The 24,009-nt window shown below is 36.6% G+C and overlaps 1 protein-coding gene across 2 annotated transcripts in view; it reads left to right on the top strand.

Annotated features, from left to right (window-relative positions):
• NIPAL2 (NIPA like domain containing 2) overlaps positions 1-24,009 on the top strand; it is a 101,706-nt gene that overhangs the window by 19,454 nt on the left and 58,243 nt on the right. For both annotated transcript variants that reach the window (XR_013397358.1, XM_001094434.5), the window contains exons 2-3: positions 14,656-14,724; positions 16,093-16,264. Coding sequence is in view for 1 of the 2 variants with exons in the window: in XM_001094434.5 (XP_001094434.1) it covers positions 14,656-14,724; positions 16,093-16,264 (241 nt within the window). In the remaining variant the exon portion in view is untranslated. The remainder of the gene's footprint in view (positions 1-14,655; positions 14,725-16,092; positions 16,265-24,009) is intronic.

Here is a 24,009-nt window from a genome sequence, read left to right as displayed (position 1 = left end):
TAGACTTAAAAACATTATTGAGATTAAAAGAGTTATAATGATAAAAGGAACAATTAACTGAGAAGATAAAATAATTCTGAACTTGTATATACCTAACAGTATAGCCTTAAAATATGTAATACAAAATTCAGCAGATTTAAAAGGAAAAAGATGTCTAAATCCATATTTGTGGTAGATTTTTAATAGATCTCACTTGGCAACTGAAAGACAAAGCAGTACAAAATTTAGTAAGATTGTTGAAGATTTGAGCAATGTATTAATGGAGATAGATGGGATGGATGGGTGGATGGATGGATAGATAGATAGATAGATAGATAGATAGATAGATAGATAGATAGAATATGTAAAGTGTATATATATATATATATGTATAATATTAGCAACTAAATACTTTATTTTCAAGCATACATAGAACACTTATAAACCTTGACCACACGCTACCTGGTCACAAGACAAATTTCTATTTATACCATGTATTAGATCCTAAAGCAAATGTTGATTTCACACGCAGCACATTTCTGACCTCAACTCAATAAAATTAGAAATTATTAAAGTGGTAACCTACTTCATTTGGTTGAAAACCAACTACCCCATTCACTTAGAATTTTTTTCAGAAAACATACTTTTGAATAATATTGAGGCTCAGATGAAAATCATGAGATAATTAGAAACTATTTAGAACTAGGCCGGGCGCGGTGGCTCAAGCCTGTAATCCCAGCACTTTGGGAGGCCGAGACGGGTGGATCACGAGGTCAGGAGATCGAGACCATCCTGGCTAACACGGTGAAACCCCGTCTCTACTAAATATACAAAAAGTTAGCCGGGTGTGGTGGCAGCGCCTGTAGTCCCAGCTACTTGGGAGGCTGAGACAGAAGAATGGCGTGAACCTGGGAGGCGGAGCTTGCAGTGAGCTGAGATCATGCCACTGCACTCCAGCCTGGGTGACAGAGCCAGACTCTGTCTCAAAAAAAAAAAAAAAAAAAAAAAGAAACTATTTAGAACTAAATGACAATGACTATGTATGTCCAAACTACACATGAAGCTGAAACAGTGTACTTAGAGGGAAATGTGTAGTGGTACTTTCATATATTATTAGATAAGAAGAAAGGGAAAAAGCTAATGAGTTAAGAGTCCAAATGAACAAGATGAAAAAGGAAAAACTGAGTTAACAAAATAAAGATAACAAAAATCTAAGGAAGAAATACATTTATTAAATATATCAACCTCAGAAAATTACTTATGTCTGAGAGGGAGAAGAGACTGAAATAGTAATAGCTACATTTGTAGTATTTTGTTTCTTTGGACAAATATCTGTATCTACACATAGTGTGTTTTAAAGTATTTTATTTTCAGTAACACTTTACTGAAATGTAATTCACATACCATATAATCCACTCATTTAAAGTGTACAATTTGTTGGTTTTTAGTATATCACAAAGTTATGCAACTATCACCACAATTAATTTTAGAACATTTTATCACCTCAAAAAGAAATCCCCTCACCCTTTAGCTGTCATCCCCAAGCCCCTCATTCATCCCAGCCCTAAGAAAACCCCTGATTTATTTTCTGTCTCTACAGATTTGTTATTCTAGACATTTAATATTAATAGAATCATATAATTTGTGATCTTTTGTTACTGAATTCTTCCACTTAGCATAAACTTTTCAAAGTTCACCTAGGTTGTAGCATGTATCAGTACTTCACTCCCTTTTACAGCTGAATAATCTTCCATTATATGAAATGTATCACATTTGTTTATTCATTCATCAGCCAATGTCGGTCATTTCCACTTTGGGGCACTAGGAATAATGGTGCTATGGATATTTGTGTACAAGTTTTTATGTGAACATATGTTTTATTTCTCTTGGATCATTTCTCCTCTGTAATGATAGCCTTTTTATGGACACTTTCAATCCTTTGTTTATCCCAAATATCACTGTGGAGTTTTGTAGTGGGAGTTAATATCACAATGATGTTGAGCATTATTGAAATATTCCTGGAAAAAATAAGCATTTCCTTGGTTTTCAGACATCATAAGTTTATGTGCTATTTCAAGTGGTTTTTTGATTCTGCAGAATTGTGTAAGATAGCACACAGTTACAAAAAATTAGCCAGGTGTGGTGCCACGTGTCTGTAGTCACAGCTACTCGGGAGCCTGAGGCAGGAGAATTGTTTGAACCCGGGAGGCAGAGATTGCAGTGAGCCGAGAATGCGCCACTGCACTCCAACCTGGACAACACAGCGAGACTGTCTCAAAAAAAAAAAAAAAAAAAAAGCATACACTATGATGCTTTTTCTAAACTGGTGTTAAGAATAAACAGATTAATTGTATTGAAACTGTTTCTTAATACACTACATTAACTGGTAATAATATTTTAAATAATAGGCCATTTCTAATAGTCTAAAATATTTATGCATTTAATCAAATGAAATTAAACAAGTTAACTGGTATTCAATAAATCTCCCTTCCTTTTCCCACACCTCAGTCTATGATTATACATTTAACTGCAAATTTTTGCAGCACAATCTTATCCAGTTCCATTATTGCGGATGCAAAGATAAATGAGGAATGAAAACAGAACAAAACCTCTGCTCTTGATGATCCTCATTTAGCCAGAGAGAAGTAAGAAAGAGTTAACACCAATCATGAGGTCCTGGAAGGAAGATAAGCTCTGAAGTCAAATAGACCTGGGATCCACCAGTAATGGTGGAAATTTAGAAGGTAACTTAAACCTCTCAGGTTCAGTTTCCTCATCTATAGGAAGGGAATACAAATCATTACAAATACTACAAACTGAATACAGCAGAACATCATAAAATTAATTCACCCTGATCAAATGGGCTTTATTCCTGGGAAGCAAGTTTGGTTCAACATACTCAAATCAATAAATGTGATTCACCACATAAGCAGCATTAAAAACAAAACACACATGATCATCTCAATTGATGTAGAATAAACTTTTGATAAAATTTAACATCATTTCATGATAAAAACCCTCAACAAACTAGGCATCAAAGGAAAATACCTCAAAATAGTAAGTGCCATCTATGACAAACCCACAGCCAATAGCATATTAAATGGGCAAAAACTTCTTAAGGAAGCATTCTCCTTAAGAACTGGAACAAGACAAAAATGACCAAAATGTCCACTCTAACCACTCCTATTCAACATAAAAGTTCTATCCGGAGCAGTCAGGCCAGAGAAAGAAATAAAAGGCATCCAAATAGGAGAAAAGGAAGTTAAATTATCTCTCTTCACTGACGATATGATTTTATACCTAGAAAACCCTAATGACTCTGCCAAAAGGCTCCTAGACCTGATAAATGACTTCAGTAGAGTTTCCGGATACAAAATTTTAAAAAAATCATAGCATTTCTGTACACCAACAATGTTCAAGCTAAGAGCCAAATCAGGAACACAATCTCATTTACAATAACCACGCACAAAAATAAAGTACCTAGGAATACATCTAACTAAGGAGATGAAAGATCTCTACAAGAACTATACTGCTGAAAGAAATCAGAGATGACCCAAATAAATGGAAAAATATTCCATGTTCATGGATTGGAAGAATCAACATTGTTGAAATGTCTATACTGGCCAAAGCAATCTATAGATGCTATACTATTCCTATCAAATTACAATGTCATTTTTCACAGAATTAGAAAAAACTGTTCTAAAATTTATATGGTACCAAAAGAGCCTGAATAGCCAAAGCAATCTTAAGCAAAAAGAACAAAGCTAGAAGCATTATCTTACCCAACTTCAAACTCTACTAGAAGGCTGTCGTAGCAAAAACAGCATGGTACTGGTACAAAAACAGACATATAGACCAATGGAACAGAATAGAGAGTCCAGAAATAAAGCAGTATACCTACAACTAACTGATTTTTGACCAAGTTGACAAAAGCAATGGAGAAAGGACTTCCTATTCAATAAATGGTTCTGGAAAAACTGGCTAACCAAATGCAGAAGAATAAAACTGCACCCCTCCCTCTCACCATATAAACAAATTAACTCAAGATGGATTAAATATTTAAGTGTAAGACCTCTCAAACTATAAAAATCACCCAGAAGAAAACCTAGGAAATACCCTTCTGGAAATTGGCCTTGGCAAACAATTTTGACTGAGTCCTCAACAGCAATTGCAACAAAAACAAAAATTGACAGGTGGGACCTAATTAAGCTAAAGAGCTTCTGCACATCCAAAGAGACTATCAACAGAATTTAAAAAAAAAAAAAAAAAAAAAAAAAAAACCTATCGAAAGGAAAAAATACTTGCAAACTAAGCATCTGACAAAGATGTATTAGTCTAGAGATTTTGAACTAATATCCAAAATCTGTAAGGAACTTAAACAAATCAACAAGCAAAAATCAAATAATACCATTAAAAAGTGGGCAAAGAATATAACAGATACTTCTCAAAAGAAGACATACAAGTGGCTAACAAACATATGGAAAACATGCTGAACATCACTAATCATCAGGGAAATGCAAATCAAAACCACAATGAGATACCATCTCATACCAGTCAGAATGGCTATTATTAAAAAGTAAAAAAAACAACAGATGCTAGTGAGACTGTGGAGAAAAATGTACACTTATACATGGTTAGTGGGGATGTAAATTGTTCAGCCCCTGTGGAAAGCAGTTTGGAGATTTCTCAAAAAACTAAAACTAGAACTACCATTTGACCCAGCAATCCCATTACTGGGTATATACCCAAAGGAAAATAAATTGTTCTACCAAAAAGTCGCATGCACTCACATGTTCATTGCAGCACTATTCATAGTAGCAAAGACATGGAATCAACCTAGGTGCCCATCAACAGTGGACTGGATAAAGAAAATATGGTACATACACCATAGAATATTATGCAGCCATTAAAAAGAATGAAATCATGTCCTTTGCAGCAGAATGGATGCAGCTGGATGCCATTATCCTAAGCAAATTAACACAGAAACAGAAAACCAAATATTGCATGTTCTCACTTATAAGTGGGAGCTAAAATATTGGGTATACATGGGCATATAGCTGGGAACAATAGACACTGGGGACTCTGGAGGAGGGAGGGGGGCAAGACTTATAAAAAAACTGCCTATTGAGTACGATATTCACTGTCTAGGTGACAGGATCAATACAAGCCCAAACCTCAACATCTTGCAAACATACCCTTGAAACAAATCTGCACATGTACCACCTGAATCTAGAAGGAAAAATGAAAATAAATAAATAAAGCTACAGTAACCAACAACAGCCACAAATACAATAACCAAAATTAACAATAATCTACTTTGCCTGTACTCCAGAAATGGAACAACTAAGCCTGGATGACAGCACATCTGTTTATGGCATGGTTTACTTAATATTTCAAACCCACCATTGAGACCTACTGCTCAGAAAAATAGACGCATCTGAAAATATTACTGCTCATTGACAATGCATCTGGTCACTCAAGAACTCTTATGGAGATGTACAAGGAGATGAATGTTGTTTTCATGCCCACTATCACAACATCCATTCTGCAGCCTATGGATCAATGAGTAGTTTTGACTTTCAAGTCATATTACTTTAAAAATACATTTTGCAAGACTATAGCTGCCATAAATAGTGATTCCTCTGATGGATCTAGCCAAAGTAAATTAAAAACTGTCTGGAAAAGATTCACCATTCCATATGCCATTAAGAACATTCGTAATTTGTGGGAGGAAGTCAAAATATCCACCTTCACAGGAATTTGGAAGAAGTTAATTCCAACCCTCGTGGTTAACTTTGAAGGGTTCAAGACTTAGTGGAGGAAATAACTGCAGATGTGGTGGAAATAGCAGGAGAACTAGAAGTAGACCCTAAAGATGTCATTGAATTGCTGCCATCTCATGATCAAACTTTAATGCAGGAGGAGTTGCTTTTTACCAATGAGCAAAGAACGTGGTTTCTTAAGATGGAATCTTCTTCTTGTGAAGATGCTGGAAATATTGTAGAAATGGCTCGCTGTAGGTTCAGATGATAATTAGCGTTTTTGGTAATAAAGTATTTTTTAATTAAAGAATGTCTAACTTTTTTAGACATAATGCTATTGCAGTATGTTTATTAAGTATAGGTTACACTATACTTGAACTACAGTATAGTGTAAACACAACTTTTGTATGCACTGGGAAACCAAAGAGTTTGTGTGATTCACTTTATTGTGGTGGTCTGGAACCAAACCTGCAATATCTCTGAGGTATGCCTGTATAATTTTGCTCATTCCTACTTTATTTTATGGGGTTTGTGTGTGTGTGTGTGTGTGTTTTGTTTTTTGTTTTTTGAGACAGTCTTGCTCTGTTGCCCAGGCTAGAGTGCAGTGGTGCGATTTCGGCTCACTGCAACCTCCATCTCCCAGGTTCAAGCAATTCTCCTGCCTCAGCCTCCCAAGTAGGTGGGATTAAAGACATGCACCACCATACCCAGCTAATTTTTATATATTTAGTAGAGATGGGTTTCACCATGTTGGCCAAGCTTGTCTCGAACCCCTGACCTCAAGTGATCTGCCCACCTCAGCCTCCCAAAGTGCTGGGATTACAGGCATGAGCCACTGCACCTGGCCTTATCCCTACTTTGAACTCGTGGTAATTATTGGACCTGCCACCAGACATTGTTTTTATTGTGTTAGTAAAGACACACACATATTACAAAAAAAAATGCATCATAAGTATTCAAGGAGAAATAGTATAGGGTATTCTTTGATAGATGAGAAAGACTAGGAAAGACTCAACTAGGGTGATATCTACCTTCAACATTCTTTATGAAAAGAAATTATGTATATTCAATTATCTCTTTGCCCACTTGTTTCTGCTCTGTAATTTAAAAACATGTGATTCTCTCAGGTACAGTTTATGGTTGTTCCTACCTCTGTTAATTATTGTATAATATTCAGAACTAAACTTGGACTGAAGAAAGGACAATCTTCTTTTTGTGATTTCTTAGGATGTGAAGTTGAACTCCCACATGATTTTGACAACTATTATTTAATTGTGGGGAATGTGTATATGGTTAATTTTAAATCTCTAAATTTTGCCTCATGTAGATTCCAGGGGGTGGGGAACAAACTTCAAAGTTAATTCTAACTTCAGGAACTGTAAAGTAAGTTTTATATTCAGGCCATTTTGAAATATGAGTAAATTTTATAATAACCCATAACTTATGGGGAAGTGGTAAGAAAGGAAATATTATAATGTGAGCTTTTTTAAACTAATAATGATGGCTTAAAAAGTTAAAATAAGGGCCGGGCGTGGTGGCTCAAGCCTGTAATCCCAGCACTTTGGGAGGCCGAGACGGGCGGATCACAAGGTCAGGAGATTGAGACCAGCCTGGCTAATACGGTGAAACCCCGTCTCTACTAAAAAATACAAAAAACTAGCCGGGTGAGGTGGCGGGCGCCTGTAGTCCCAGCTACTCGGGAGGCTGAGGCAGGAGAATGGCAATGGCGTAGACCCGGGAGGCGGAGCTTGCAGTGAGCTGAGATGCGGCCACTGCACTCCAGCCTGGGCGACAGAGCGAGACTCTGTCTCAAAAAAAAAAAAAAAAAGTTAAAATAATAAAATAGTATGATTGGCATTACCAATTAGAAAAATATATATTGACCAGGTGCAGTGGCTCATGCCTATAATCCTAAGGAGGCTGAGGCAGGAAGATCGCTGGAGCCCAGGTGTTTGAGACCAGCCTGGGAAACATAATGAGACCCCCGTCTCTACAAAAATAGAAAAATTAGGTGGGTGTGGTGGCATGCCTGTAGTCCCAGCTACTTGGGAAGATGAGGTGGAAGGATTGCTTGAACCCGGCAGGTCAAAGCTGCAGTGAGCCATCATCATACCACTGAACCCCAGCTTGGACAACAAAGTGAGACCCTGTTTCAAAAAACAAAAAAGGAAAATAGAATATCCCCTCTAGTTGTACCTACATCTGTGAGTCAAGTCGTTTTCTGAGAAAAATAAATAAAATGCTACATATTTTTATCTCTGGTTCTACAGCATTAAAAAAAAATTGTAATTGGTAGTTTTACCATCCCTCTATTAAGAAAACCAAACTATCACCTATATCTTATAAATATTTTCTATATTCATTAGATTTGGAAGACATTATTGAAAACAAAATGAATGTTGCAATAACATATCATAAAGTTGGTGCACACACCCTGAGGCAAAAAAAAAAAATGGGGAATAGAGAAACAGCAAAACCTTCATTTACTATGTCTGCCAAGCAATAGGTTGGCAGTTTTTTTTTTTTTTTTTTTTAAGGAACCATTTATGTGATTGCTTGGTCATTTTAGATACAGATAAAGAAAATAAAGCTTTCTTATTACCTCTTAGTATCGCCTTAGCCCATCACTTTGGATTACTAGCGTGTTGTGTCATACTTTCATAAGCGGACCTCATTCATTTAGGTCTCCAAACTCCTTATGGTATTGTTTTCACCTTACAATTGAGAAAACTGAGAGTCAAAGAAGATAATGGCTTTGCAGGGGTCACTTATAGTGAATACCTGGCAGGGACAGGTGTCCTGACTTTTGGAACAGTGCCTTTTGGTCTGACTTTTAAAATAGCTTGCTGCCTCTATGCCATAGTAACCCTCAGCAAAATGTCTCACTTTTTTTGTGTCCCCTTCTTCTCACTGTAAGTGATCCACAATACCCACACTCCACTCTCTCATCTTCTTAGTCTACCTTAGTATATTATTTCTTGTTGTGTAATAAATCATCCTAAAGTTTAGTGGCTTAAAATTACAAACATCAATGAGTGCTTTGGAATCAATTGGTCAGCTGGGGGTTCATTGATGTGGGTCAGACTTGGCTGAGTCCACCTGGGTTCACTCATGCCTCTGCGCCAGCTGGTATGTCAGCTGGGGGCTGGCTGCTCTAGGGAGGGCCCCCTACTGGGGTTGAACATTGATTGACTATTGATTAGGGCCGTAGACACGAGCGCAGCAGGGTTGTGTGTGTCCCCATCTGTCATCACCCAGCAGGCTAGCCTGGGCTTGTTCTCAAAATATTTCATAACCAGAAGCATGTCATACTTTTTGAGGCCTAGTCTTGGAACTAGCACACTTTCACTGAATTTGTAGCCTGAATTCAAGGGGATAGGGAAATAGACTGTTCTTCCTAACAGGAGGAGGTACAAGACTACCTAGCCAAGGGCACGGATACAGGGAGGAGTAAGCAAGCGTGTCCATTTTTGCAATCTGCCATACTCCGATTACTTCCAAATAACTTGTCTGATACATTCATATTAAGATATTAATAATGTAATCATGTATACCTTTCCAGGAATATCTGCTTTGGGCAAAAATAAACCTGTGATAAGAATATTTAAAGGAATGGCAGCATAATGCTGTCTTGATGAAGAATTATGTATTTTTTTATTTTGTTGCCTGTGCATTTGGTGTCATAGCCAAGAAATGACTGCCAAATCCTGCCACCATTTTTTTTAATACCCAGACTATTAAAAGAAAAACTTCGGCTGAATTGAATTTAAAGGAGCTTAATTTAGTAACGAATGATTGAATCAGGCAGCCCCCAGAATCACAGCAGATTCAGAGAATCTCCAGGGATGCCTCGTGGTCAGAACAAATTTATAGACAAAAAAACGGAAGTGGCATATAGAAATCAGAAGTGAGATACAGAAACAGCTGAATTGGTTACAGGTTGTCATTTACCTTATTTGAACACAGTTTGAACACTCAGAAGTGTATGACTGGTTGAAGTATGGCTTATGGCATTGGCCAGGACTCAGCTATTGTTACAGGCACATGCTCCTAAGTTCGGGTTTCAGTCTTGTCTACCCACTAAGTTGGGTTGCAGTTCACCCACAAGGACTCAAATGTAGAAGTACAGAGTCCTTCTCAGGCCATATTTAGTTTGCTTTAACACTGTTGACCCTGGGCCAGGGAGCTATTCTGTAGCAGGTGAGTTTTTCCTTACTTCTCCAAGTTAAAGCACACTCTGACGTACTTCACCACCAATTTTGTATTGTTATAAAATACAAGTAATATAAAATTTTACCATTTTAGCTATTTGTAAGTGTACACTTCTGTGGCACTAAGCACATTGTCATTGATGTGCAGCTGTCATCGTATCCACCTCCAGAATTTTTTCATCTATCCCAACTTTATATCCATTAAACACAAATTCCCCATTTTTCCCTCCCCTCACTCTGGCAACCACCATTCTACTTTCTATCTTCATGAATTTCCCTCATGTAAGTAGAATCACACAACATTTGTTCTTTTGTGACTGGCTGATTTCACTTAGCATAATGGCCTCAAGGTTGTAGATAAAAGTCATCAAACTCTGTAAAATATTTGAAGACATTTATTCTGAGCCAAATATGAGTGACCAATGGCCTATGGCACAGCTCCAGGAGATTATAAGAACATGTGCCCAAGGTGGTCAGGCCACAGCTTGGTTTTATACATTTTAGGGAGATATAAGACATCAATCCATACACATAAGATGGGCATTGCTTCCATCTGGAAAGGGGGAACAACTGGAAGTAGGGGCTTCCAGGTCGTGGGCAAATTCAAGCTTTTCTGATTGGCAATTGGTTGAAAGAGTTATTATCTAAAGACATAGAATCAATAAAAAAGGAATATCTGGGTTGTGGAGACCAAGGTTCTATTATGCAGATGAAGCCTCTGGGTAGCAGGCTTCAGAGCTCTCATCAGACCTAAAAAGGTACCTGAGTCTTAGTAAATTCTCTCCTGGATCAGGGAAAAGACCTGGAAAAGGATGGAGATTCTCTACAGAATGTAGATTTTCCCCATAAGAGACAGCTTTGCAGGGCCATTTCAAAATATGTAAAAGAAATAGGCCAGGTGTGGTAGCTCACACCTGTAATCCCAGCACTTAGGTAGGCTGAGGTGGGAGGATCATGAGGTCAAGAGATTGAGACCATCCTGGCCAACATGGTGAAACCCTGTCTCTACTAAAAATACGAAAATTAGCCGCTGAGATCATGCCACAGTATTCCAGCCTGGTGACAGAGCAAGACTCCATCTAAAAAAGAAAGAAAAGAAAGAAAGAAAGAAAGAAAGAAAGAAAGAAAGAAAGAAAGAAAGAAAGAAAGAAAGAAAGAAAGAAAGAAAGAAAGAAAGAAAGAAAGAAAGGAGGGAGGGAGGGAGGGAGGGAGGGAGGGAGGGAGGGAGGGAGGGAAGGAAGGAAGGAAGGAAGGAAGGAAGGAAGGAAGGAAGGAAGGAAGGAAGGAAGGAAAGAAAGAAAGAAAGAGGAAGAAAGAAAGAAAGAAAGAAAGAAAGAAAGAAAGAAAGAAAGAAAGAAAGAAAGAAAGAAAGAAAGAAAGAAAGAAAAAGAAAGAAAGAAATGGGGGTAAAATAGTTTGATTCCTTTCAGGGCCTGCTATCTGTCATGCGATGCTATACTAGAGTCAGGCTGGAATTTGGTGTCTTATTGCTATAAAAAGTCTGTTTTGTCAGTCTTCAGATCTTTGTTTTAATGTTAATGCTGGTCAGTTGTGCCCTAATTCTAAAGGAAGGAGGGTATAATGAGGTATGTCCCAACCCCTACTTCCCATCATGGCCTAAATTAGTTTTTCAGGTTAACTTTGGAATGCCTTTGGCCTAGGTGAGGGTCCATCAGTCAGTTGAGGGACTTAGAATTTTATTTTCGGTTTTTAAGGTTCATCCATGTTGTAGTGTATATTGAAATTTCCTTCCTTTTTAAGGCTGAATAATATTCCATCATATGTATATACTCTATGTTGTTTATGCATTCATCCACTGAGGGACACAGGTTTCTTCCACCTTTTGGCTATTATGAATAATGCTGCTATTATTGAATGTAAGTGTACAAATATCTGTTCAAATCCCTGTTTTGAGTTCTTTTGGATATGTACCCAAAAGTGGAATTGCTAGACCATATAGTAATCCAGTGTTTAATTTTTTGAGGAATCTCCATGCCATTTTCCACAGTGGCTGCACCATTTTACATTCCCACCAGCAATGCACAAGTGTTCCAATTTCTCCCCATCTTTGCTAACACTTCTTTTCTTTTTTTTTTTTTTTAATTATAGCCATCCTAATGGATGTGAAGTAGTGACTCATTGTGGTTTTGATTTGCATTTTTCTAATGATTAGTGATACTGAGCATCTTTTCATGTGTTTATTGGCCATTTGTGTGTCTTCTTGGAGAAACAGCTATTTTCTCCATTTTTTAATCAGGATGTTTTGCCCATTTTTTAATCAGGATGTTTATTTTTTGTTGTTGAATTGTAGGCATTCTTTAAATATTCTGAATCTCAATCCAGATATATGATTTACAAATATTTTCTCTCATTCCATGGGTTGCCTTTCACTCTGTTGATAGTGCATGTTGATGCAAAAAAATTTTAATCTCAGCCAGGCATGGTGGCTCATGCCTGTAATCCCAGCACTTTGGGAGCTGAGGCAGGCAGATCACTTGAAGTCAGGAATTCAAGACCAGCCTGACCAACATGGCGAAACACCATTTCTACTAAAAATACAAAAATTAGCTGGGTGTGGTGGCATACGCCTGTGGTTCCAGCCACTTGGGAGGCTGAGGCACGAGAATCGCTTGAACCTAGGAGGCAGAGATTGCAGTGAGCCGAGGTCATGCCACTGCACTCCAGCCTGGGTAACAGAGCAAGATTCTGTCTCAAAAAAAAAAAAAAAAAAAACAAAAAAAAACACAGTTTTTAATCTTGGTGAAACACAATTTATCTATTTTTTTCAATGCCTATGCTTTAGTGTCATATCCAAGAAATTATTGCCAAATCCTGCCACCAATTTTTAAATACCCAGCCTGAATCCATTTAAACTGTTTAGTGAATGACTTAAAGAATTTTAAAGTGAGTTATTTCTATTCAACAATGTACTTTTATAATTATGGGAGATGTTAATAAATATCCATTCATGGCCAAAGTTTTTTCTCAGTCTTCATTTTCCTGATCAATGCCAAGTACATTAGATGTAAATGGGAAGCATGGAAATAGTACATTGTATTGTACCTCAATTGTTTCCCCATGAGGGATCGTAATCAAAATTATTACCAATTGCCTCTCTTAGGAAAAGAAAATTCTTAACTGATTAAAGACCATGGATATTATATATCAACTATATAATGAGTTTTCAACTTTTTACTTCATTTAAAAAATACTAAATTTCATTTCTAAATACTACATTTCATGCTATACTTGAGTCAGGCTGGAATTTGGTGTCTTATTGCTACAAAAATCACATATAATAAAGCTCTAAAACTTCAAAGACATTTTGCATTCTGAAAAGGGTTCTTTGTGGTTGCAATGCTCATTTGAAATTCAAATAACTTCTTGGAATTTGAAGCTAGCTAGAAGTTACGTACTGTAGAATAAGAGGGAGATGATCCTTTGTATCATTGCTAATTTATACTAATAGAAGATATTATACTTTTGGACCTAGATGGGAGCAACAAATGCATCTTTTGAAATCATTAAATAATACATGAGCTATCCATGATAAACATCTTGGGCAATGTGTAAGAACTTACCTTTTAACTTCTATAGTTCTTGTGTTAGATGATTATATACTTTTTCAAGCAAGTGTTTGTTAAATCTTCAATTTTATATTGCAGTAGATGATGCAGAAGACCCAATAGAAAGAAGCATAAGACTTGGTTCTTTTCCCTCAGAGAATTTGAGCAAACATGATAATATTAAAGAATAAATAAGGGAGGCTTACCATTTAGAATCTGAGAAAGTCAAGGTGGGCCGAGGTGGTCTGAGGAGGTCTCAAGGAGATGGACCTCTGCAGGCCAAGAGGGCGAGGTTTGGTTGGAGTGAGTGAGAGGCGCACCTGCACGACCTAGGAGAGCAGTGACATGAGAAAGTGTCACATCTGGCTGGAGGATAGCACGTGCCACATACCTGAGATAGAGGAAGCACATTAAAAGTAAGTTATGGACAGAGGGCTGGGTGAGGACTAATTGTGGTGAGCTGGTATAATAGTTTATTGTTTGATATAGTAGACTGTAGAGAATCATTGTAGGTTTTTGACCAGGGGAGTAGTAGGAAAATTTAGCCCATCTCCAGTGGAGATCATAGAGCCTTAGAAGTAAAGGGATTTCTGGAAACATCTTATCTAATATCCCATTTTTACTTAGGCCAGAGAAGTGAAATAACTTGCTCAAAAGGTTACCCAGTTAGAAATGAGCAAATCTGTGTCTCAGATTTATCCTTTACCTTGTAGTCCGATTATCTTTCTTTCATATCACAGTCCTCCAAAACCTATTAGAGAAAAGAAAATAAAAAGAAAGGATACATAAGAAGCAGCATCTTGATAGGAAAAAGCCAAATAAATATTTTATTTATATTAGTAAATGAGGCAGGCAAATATCTAGAGAATTCATAGAGGACCAAGTGATTTCTTAAAAATAGTGTCTGAAAAAAGTGAAAAACTAATTCTAATTAAATCATATTAATAGGTATTTATGGTATTAATTGGTTATTCTACATTACTATAAGAATGTGTAATTTTTATCAAACCTACCCTAGCAAATGGGTGCTAAGCTAAAGCTGAATTACTGAACAAATGAATGAATACCTAAATTTGTCTTTTTTCTTCCAGTAAATATCTTACAAGTATTATTTAAGGAAAACATTTTCTTTTACAGATTCACCTTTTTGGAGTTTTGCTGGCCATTTTAGGAAACTTGGTGATCAGCATTTCTCTAAATATTCAGGTAAGAAAAAAGCTTATTTTTCTAGCACTGTAGATTAATCCAGGGACACATTATGACTCTCATGGGCCTTGGAAACTTTTGTCTTTGTGGCTCTTTTCTCCATAAAAATTATAAAAATATATATATTTTATGACCTCATTGGTGTAAAGAGAAATATAATGCAAGCTGGAGTGCATTCATTTTTCTTCTTCTTCTTCTGATTTTAAAAGAAATTAATTTTGGGGGGTGTGGAGTGGGCTCTGACAGTATTGTAGACCCTAGGTAAGGGGCCTATGGTGTCACTGGTTTGATTTGCAGTACTTTGATTTCTTTCATAGCCTTCACCTCAGGTGGGATATGGATACTTTTTAGAAGCAGTTCATAAAAGTACAGATTATAGGGTTTTTTCCCCTTTCTTTAAAATGCTCTTAAATATGCCAGTATAGACTAATGGTCTTGAGGAAAGAATGTAGAATACAAAATAGGAACTATAATTGAACATGAATTAGAAACCTGAATAAATTGCTGATTTGCTAAATGCAAATTGAAGGAAATATGAATTTTTAACCAAATCAGGAATTAAATAAACCATTTTAAATCATTTAATGAATCAGTTTGAATTAGAATCAAATTGCTGCAGTCTCTAAAACGATTTGAATCAAAATAAACCTGAACATCAAAATATCTCCCAGAATGTTATATGGTAATTCCCTCTTAACCTCAGGGGATAAATTGCAAGACTCCCAGTGGATGTCTGAAACTAGAGCTAATACTGAACCCTATTCAGTATATACTATGTTTTTCCTATACATACATACCTATGATCACATTTAATTTATAACTTAGGCACAGTAAAAGATTAATAACAATAACTAATAATAAAATAGAACAAGTAAGTAAGATAAGGGTTACCTGAACACAAGCACTGTGCTATTGCAACAGCTGATCTGATAACCGAGAGGCCCACTGAATGACTAAGGGACGGGGAGCATCTGTAGCCTGGATACATTGGACAAAGGGAGGATTCACATACCAGGCGGGACAGCAAGAGATTTCATCCTGCTACTCAGAAGAGAATGCAATTTAAAATGTATGAAATGTTTATTTCTGGAATTTTCCATCTAATATTTTCTGACCATGGGTAACTGAAACCACAGAAAATGAATCCGTGGATCGAGGGGTGACCACTATATTTGTTTATACAAATCTTTGCTAGAAAATGACCTAGTATAATTTTCAATAATTCCCCAAAAATGTATTTGTTCTTTAAAAAATACAAAAATAAATTAGTGTTCTTATAAAAAGAATTAAAGGAATACAAAAGAAAAAAAGTGGCATTCCCTTCATAGCTCAGAATGTTTTCTTATTTATCTTCTGATTTACTTTCAGAAATATTCTCACCTTCAGCTGGCACAACAGGAGCACCCAAGGCCATACTTCAAGAGTGTGCTGTGGTGGAGTGGTGTCCTGCTGATGGCCGTGGGAGAGACGGGGAACTTCGCAGCCTATGGATTTGCTCCCATTACTCTGATCGCTCCATTAGGCTGTGTGTCTGTTACAGGTAAGCTGTTGTGTGTTTTGACAAACAGAAACTTAATGAGCAGAAAAATTGGAGAAAAACACACAACTGAAACAACAAATGCACCAAAAAAGAAAGTCTATTGCCTGGTTTCTTAGCACATTAACATGGAACAATTATTCTGCTAATTTCAGCGATCCATTGTCACGCTGTCACATTAACTATAGAAACTTGCAGTTTGTGACTCTAACACTTATCTGTGAAAGCCTGATGCCTGAGTCTTAATAAATTAACAGTGACAGAAAATGTTATACTATGCTTGTAATCATTAATGAGTTACCTAAAAGCATTTGTAATGCCATGTTTTATTCATATGTTAAACTGATAATACCTGTGGTTAGAGTCTTTGATGTCTGGTCTTGACTTCATAGTTTAGTATCTGTTTGACATTAAGAATTAAATATTGGTTATTCTACATTACTATAAGAATGTGTAATTTTACAGTAATGTCACAAATATCTACTTTGAAATTTTATGTAATTTACTAAATACATTTAGAAAACAGAAAATGAGATGTTGTGAAAGACTTTAAAAAAAAAAGAGCAAAAATCACTGCTAAAAAGGAGAACAAATTCTCTAAGCCCTGTTAAAATCAATAAAATCTTTTTGGTTTTACTCTTTATCTGTTGCTATGGAAACAGGATGTTTCTAAATTTGCGTGAATTTAGAAACTTCATTGAAATAGAAACAACTTGATAGTCATTATCTGTTAACAACTAGATCAAGCATATCACATGTTTACATATCCCAATTTAAATGTTCCTCCTAAACAACTATATGATATTCTTAAAGAAAACATCATTTAAACTGAAACAATGCAGATTCAAAGATAATTTTATTTTATTTTGTAAGTCATTTATCTCAATCATTTAAAATATTTTATTTAAAATACTTGGATGAGGTATAACAGAATATTTAGCAAAAAAACACTTACTTTGCTTTCTAGAAATAGCCTACTTAAAAGAGCCATCCTGTTACTACTCTGAAGAGGCACACAATTTATGTAAACATTTACTGTTTTTAACATTCCAATAGAATAAGCAAATTGGGTAAACCTCACTTTCTATTTAGTAAACCACATAACATGTACATAGACATTTTAGACATTTTATGTTTTCAAAATCTAAGAAATAACAGATAAAAGATCTAGTTATATGGTGAACTTGGGATCCCTCCACACTCTTGCTGTCTTGAAAATATTGTTTTATTCTCCAATAATGACTGTGTTTGTCATGCTGATCTTTAGTTTTGTTCCTTACTTTATGCTGTTTCCATGAAATAGCCAGAGAAAAATGTGTCCGGGCATATTAGATAGATAACTGGGGAAGGCAGGTGGTGAGTGCACCATATGGTATTGAAATTCTCCATTTATCTCACGTCTCCTGGTCCTGGGAAGTCTTTTGCAGGAGTGGGGTATAAGAAAAAGGGTGCTACCCCAGGTGGTTCAGACAAGGGGAAATATTGTTGTAAAGATCAGAGATTTCACAGAAATGAGATATAACCAGACCTCATGGGGCCTGAAGTGAGAATGGGGCAGTTTTCAGGACTTCAGAGTCAGCAGTCGTACCCTTCCTAGACCTTCAGTGAAGCTGCCTGTGAGTCTGCCTATCTTGGCAAGACTTGATCCAAGCTCTCATTAAAAACTGAAAGCTGAAGCTTTCCAAACTTCCACTCAGAAAGAGTGTCCTATTCTCCCAAGTCCCCTGCGAGCCGGTCCACCCACCTTCAAACTCGGAGCCCACTGCCTTGACAGATGGGCTTTTTCTTCATGCTATAGATTATTTTTCTTTGTGTGCTGTTAGCCCCAATTAATGTTTCAGCTTCAGAACATTTTTAGTTACCTCCCTCTCTGTCCATCTGAAATGATTCAAAGACGTGAACTTACAGCCTCAAACACAACTCATTTCCTACTTTACAATCTTTGCACACAGTAATGTATGTTCATAAATAGTATTCCCACAGCAGTCCTGAGCTGGATTTAAGTCATTGTAAAGCTTTGTGGGTGGGTGAGGGACTGCTGGTGATGGAGGATTTTCCCTAGAACAAACCCCTGCTACCCTGAGATTCTTTATAAAGATCCTAGAAACTCTAGAGAATTTGAAGGAAAAGGGAAAGTATAAACCAGATGTGTCTTATGTCTGTGTCTAAAGATGAAGCAGAAAATCCACACTTTTCTATGTTAAAACTTTTTTTTGGTATCATTTCTTGGGAGCTTTAAGAAATCAAATCTCCCATTGAATTTGAATAAAAAATAAGACCTGTTGCAGTGTTGCATGGGAAATTGCAGATTCTTTTCTGATTTTTCTTCTGTCTTTTGTTGCTTTTCTAAGAGAAGGAGACAGAAAGAGAAACTATTAAAATCCAGAACACTTACAATAGTTTTAGCCCTTAAATCCAAGTGTGTTAAGTCCCTTAAGTCTTTTATCTTCCTCCCTCTCCTTAGACAGTCTGGTTCACACCAACACATTCTGCTCCATTTTTCCTTTCCAGAAGTAGGGAGAGACAGTGCAGGTAAACACGTGGACTAGTTTTACTACACTGATGATTGGTAATATGCCAGACCTGCTATTTTGTCTCACATAATCAAAATTCCTGCTCCTTTTGTATACTTTGAGTATAATATGTATTTGTATACTTTGAGTATAATATATTCAATTAAATATTAAATATAAATTAAATATATAATATTTAATATATTTATGTTTAATAAATACAATTTTATTATTGTATTTAACATATTTAATATAATTGTATTATTATACTTAATATAATTATATTGATTATATTTAATATATATTTAATATATTGATTATATTTAATAAGATTAAATTTTATTTTGTTATATATTTAATATATATTAAATATAGTTCTATATTAATAGATACTATACTGATTGAATATGTATTCAATTAAAGTATGCATGTCATATGATTGACATATATATGTCTGACATATATGCTAGTCACATATAGGACTCATTTGTAAGAAGCACCACAGTTAGCAATATGGGCATTTCAACTTGCCCTCTACCCATGTTTTCCTGCCTTGAAACATCTTTCTTCTGTGATTTTTTTCCCCTCTCTCTGTGTGTCCTGCTGTTCCTCACTGACATGCTCAGCTTCAGGCAGCATTTGTCCAACATTAGTTTTACAGGTAGATTCATAGGTGTTCTAAGAAACAAAGAATTCCATAATCAAACAGTATTCTGCAACTTGGGGTTTTAAAGGTGACAGAGGTTTCATTAGTGTAGAGCTTCTTGGGGCCTTAAGACAGGCCCATGCACACTGTGAATCGTGAGAGGCAGATGCAGTACGCCAGGTCTCCAAAACATACTGAGCGCATCTGAGATTCCCTTGATTGTATCTCAAGGCAGTTCTGCAGAAAACCCTTTAGGGAATTCTTAAGGCAAAGCTCACAGGCAGTCACATCGTGCTAGAGACTCAGCCTAAATAACCCGTCCATGCCTCACCGTGAAGACGGCAAAATGGGGAATGATCTCAGTGCACAGGGATGCCCAGGCCTGGGTCCAGCTTTTTGAGAGAGTCAGAACCTTCGTATACTTGTGTCATCTTTTAATTTTACTTTATTTTTCTCACTGGAAGTCTTTCTCAATGAATAATAGGTCCAAAATCTATTCTGACTAAAACGCGAGTTATACTAGCAGTGTGGTTAATTCTAGATGTGGATTTGTGTAATTCAGAAAGCTTAATTAATGATTTTCAATTTCACCTAGAGGCTAGGTTCAATACTCGCCCTAATAAACCAGGGCAGCAGAAAGGTCAAGAGCTCTAGGACCACACTGCCACGGTTCAAATCTCAGTTCTGCCATTGGCAAGCTCTGTGACCTTGGGCAAATTATTAAAACCAGTTTATGCCTCAGATCCCTAGCCTGTAAAATGGGAGTGAAGTAGTTTCTGTATTAGAGGTCGTTGTGGGGAAGAACTGAGTAAACTCAAACATCTAAGGACAGTGTTGGGTAGATAGTATTTGACATAATGACAACACTGGCTATCATCACTATGATTTGTGATTATTAGTGTGTAGAAAAATAAAATACCTTATTCTTTATAATGGAGCATACTTTCATGCCTCCAAAGATGGCTGATGGTTAAATTCTCTAAAATGGAGAAATCAGTTCAAGAAAGGCTTTTTATTGTTATTATCCACGCAGTGGTTAAATTTATGGAGAGCAGAAAAGTAGGATCCTCACTGCTCATTTTTCATCTAATTAAGTAGCAATTACCTTCAACCCCCTCGCATATTCCCTACCAAAACACAGTGGAAAATAGAAGAATTTCCAAATAACCTACCAAGACGAAATACATTTTGAAAACAAATACGGGAGTTTGTCAGAGGAAATGCTTAGAAAGCTAGATGTGTATGCAGTTTTCCATCTTCGTGCTCTGGTTTCAAAGAGCTTGTGTTCTCTTGTTCATTAACTACATAGAGAGGCTGAATGGCAGATTCCTTTCAGATCAACTGTGATTTGAGGATATGTTTTCTGGGAAACTATTATTATACTAGATATCCAGTACAAAGACATAGGTTAGCTATTCTGTGGAGTTTGTAATAAAATTTCAAACTACTGCTAATCCTTCGTGTCTCAGGTAAACCCTTCCTCAGGAGGCCTTCCCTGGCTTTTAGACTAAGGTAATTAAACAGGCTTATTCTCTGCTCCCTTCACACTCTATGCAGGCCTTCCTCTCATCTGTGTGGTGCCGTTTTGTGAATTAGAAAAAGAGAGCCCTTTCTCAAAATACTTTATTTCTGTCTGTCTGCAAATGATTGTAATACATTAATTTTGTTAGAGCAGGACACTCTGGCAACATCTGTCAGAGAATTGTGTTGAGAAATACACAAATCAACAAGGTGTGAGACGCGGATGGTGCCACCTCAGATGTGGAGACTTTCTGCATTCCAAAACTTACACAGCCTGTCCAACCACACACAGCGACCCTGCCCTATGCTTCCCCTTTGGCACCTCTCAGCATGCTCACAATGACCTGTTTCATGTCCTTCCTCACCATTTAACTGAGACCCAGGGGACTGGTGACTGACTACGTGTCTTGTTGCTTGACATTTGCCCTTCCTGGAAGAGCATGGCACGAGGAAATCACACAATGCAGCCTGCAGAATTGGTTTGAATTTGAATTTTGATAAAACAAGGATAGAATATTCCGTTCTAGGGTGTTGGAAGAGATAAATGCTTGCTTAAAAGATTTCAATTTCTAATGAAGCATGGTGGTTAAACAGTTCATTGCAAGAGACTCATGAATATTCATGCTTGTGAACACTCGTAGGGCTATACGCCTGTCCTTTGGGAATTGAGTTCAATTATTTGTGCATCTCCAAAGCGTGGGCTTACATTTAATGTTTTCCTTTTTCTGTTTATCCCCATGACTGTGATCTATGCTATGCCTAAACATTTAAAGATGATTAAAAACAATGAAGTTATCAACAGTCGAAAGAATTGAAGCCACATGGAATTACATAGCTTCATGGCAGACTTCTCTCAGTATAAAATTAACTTGTCTATGGAGCAGCAAGGAAGTGGGATATGGAGGGAGATCGTTGCAGGGGCAAGGAGAGAGGGAGGGAGAAATAAAACATGATGGAAGCACCGGTGACATTTTTCAGTTCTATGCCTCTGAGTATATTGATTAAAAGTAACCAGAAAAGAATGCAAGAACATATCAGCTTTTTCCAAGTTAAATTCAGGCAATACTTTAGACAAAGTAATAAAGGTAAGAAACTAATATTGAATGAGCATCCACTATGCCAGGTATGAGACACATAAACTCATTACCTCAATCATTGCCCAGCTGAATGGAAATGAGTAATAAATAGATTGACTTTGGGATAAATTATATTAAATTAAGCACTTGAAATTTTGTATGGAAAGATAATAGCAGCTAGCAGCAAGATCTCTGTGGCCCTAGAATAAGTTCCTAAGAGAAGTAGTCGCTCTGTTACTAATTTGTATTAAGGCTGGAGAGCTAACTGCACTAAGAAAATGAGGAGAGCGTGAGTCTGATAAGTCTTTTCCATCTCTAATTTTCCCCAATATGCTGGGTTTTGCTCAAATCAAAATTCATGATGTGGAATACATGTTGTTTTGTGTGTTTCTGTGGTGCTGTTATGAAGCCCTAAACTGAAATGTATCTGTAATCCATTAGACGACGGTCATAGCAGAGCCAGGAAGCCCTGGTGAGGCCTTTTGGAATTCCAAAGAAATCATGTCAAGCAGAAACTTTGGTCTCCAAGATTTTTATTAGAAACAAATGAAAGGAAACATAAACAGACCAATGAGCAAGTGACCCATGGCGTTACCCAAACCTAGATGCTGCGAATTCTCTTTGTCCCTTAGAGCAATGTGCTTAGTGCCAGCCTGGATGAGGTCACCGGAACTCTAAAACCTCACAGGATGCCTGTGATAGTGTCACTTCACATGGACATTGATTTTAATATTCAAGATATGCAGAAAATATCGCTTTTCTTAGTGGCTTGCTGAGTTATCTGCTTTTGCATGTTTGTCCAAAAACCGGCCTACATAAAATGTGTGAAACTCTGAAGTTTTAATTTTATGTCCGTTCATACACTCTCAGCAGAAAGCATTCCTGAAGCCTAAACGCTTTATTTGAAACATCTTTTCCACTCATCCTTATTTTTTGAGCATGCCACAAAGTATTTCTAGAGAGGCTGCTAATGGTGAAGTAATACACAATTAAATTTGTAATACAGAATTAATCTAGTCGGTGGTAGTATTTTTACTTTTTTGGAGTCTTTTCAACTTTAATCATTAATGCATGCCAAGAAAAACGTAGAAAAGAAAGGATTATTGTTCTTAATCCAGGTAAGTTCCCTCGTTTGAAATTATGCAAATTGTCTCTGAATGACAGTTCCTTCTTCATTATCTTCCGTAAATGACAATAGCAATTTTTTAATCAACATGAATTACTTGACACTTCTCTTCCTGCCAACATGAATGGTAGAACTTTTCTCTCTGTAAGATGACATTTTTCAAACTGTCATATCCTCAGATATTCAAACCTTAATTCCATGGAATACATTGTAATTGACATACCTCTTTTCCTAAAATTCTACAACTAATGGGGAATGATAATTACATAGCAGTGCCTCAATATGGTTAGAGTTGACTCAGCCTGTAAGCACGCTCAATGTGTCCACGTGTTTGAAGCCTGATTGTGACTGACATGAAAGTGTTTTTGTGGTTTGCTTTTTAGCAGTACAATAAAGTTGCCATTATAAGTGGTCAGAAACCACAAGTCAGATATTTACATGTGAGGCTCTGTTTGTATCATCATTATGTAAATATGTTATTTTCATGTCATGGTTTTTTTTTTTTTTTTTTGGTAAAAGAGAGTTTTCCTTACTGTTTTATCTTCTACTTTCCTATATTATAAATATACACATGGTTTCTCCTTATATCACAGAGGTGACACAATAAATTGAATGTCCAGGAAATGAAAATGGATGGAATTTTTATTTGTAGGCTAGATCAGAATTCATAAACTTGCCTGTAGACCAGAGTTGGCCCACGTTTTGACTGGCTCAAACAATGCTTTTAAAGAATACTAATTAATTTCCTATGGGTAAAAATTAGACAATAACACACACAAAAAAGCTGAATTTTTGGCTAAAGAATCAGATTTGGTAGTGCTGGATTTGCAGTTGGCTAAGGCTGATTCAGGAGTGCCACCTTTCAC

This window comes from Macaca mulatta, chromosome 8 (assembly GCF_049350105.2).
Source record: "Macaca mulatta isolate MMU2019108-1 chromosome 8, T2T-MMU8v2.0, whole genome shotgun sequence".
Taxonomy (NCBI): Eukaryota; Metazoa; Chordata; class Mammalia; order Primates; family Cercopithecidae; genus Macaca; species Macaca mulatta.
The sequence above is the reverse complement of the archived record's forward strand: the minus strand, read 5'-3'. Positions and strand labels throughout refer to the sequence as shown.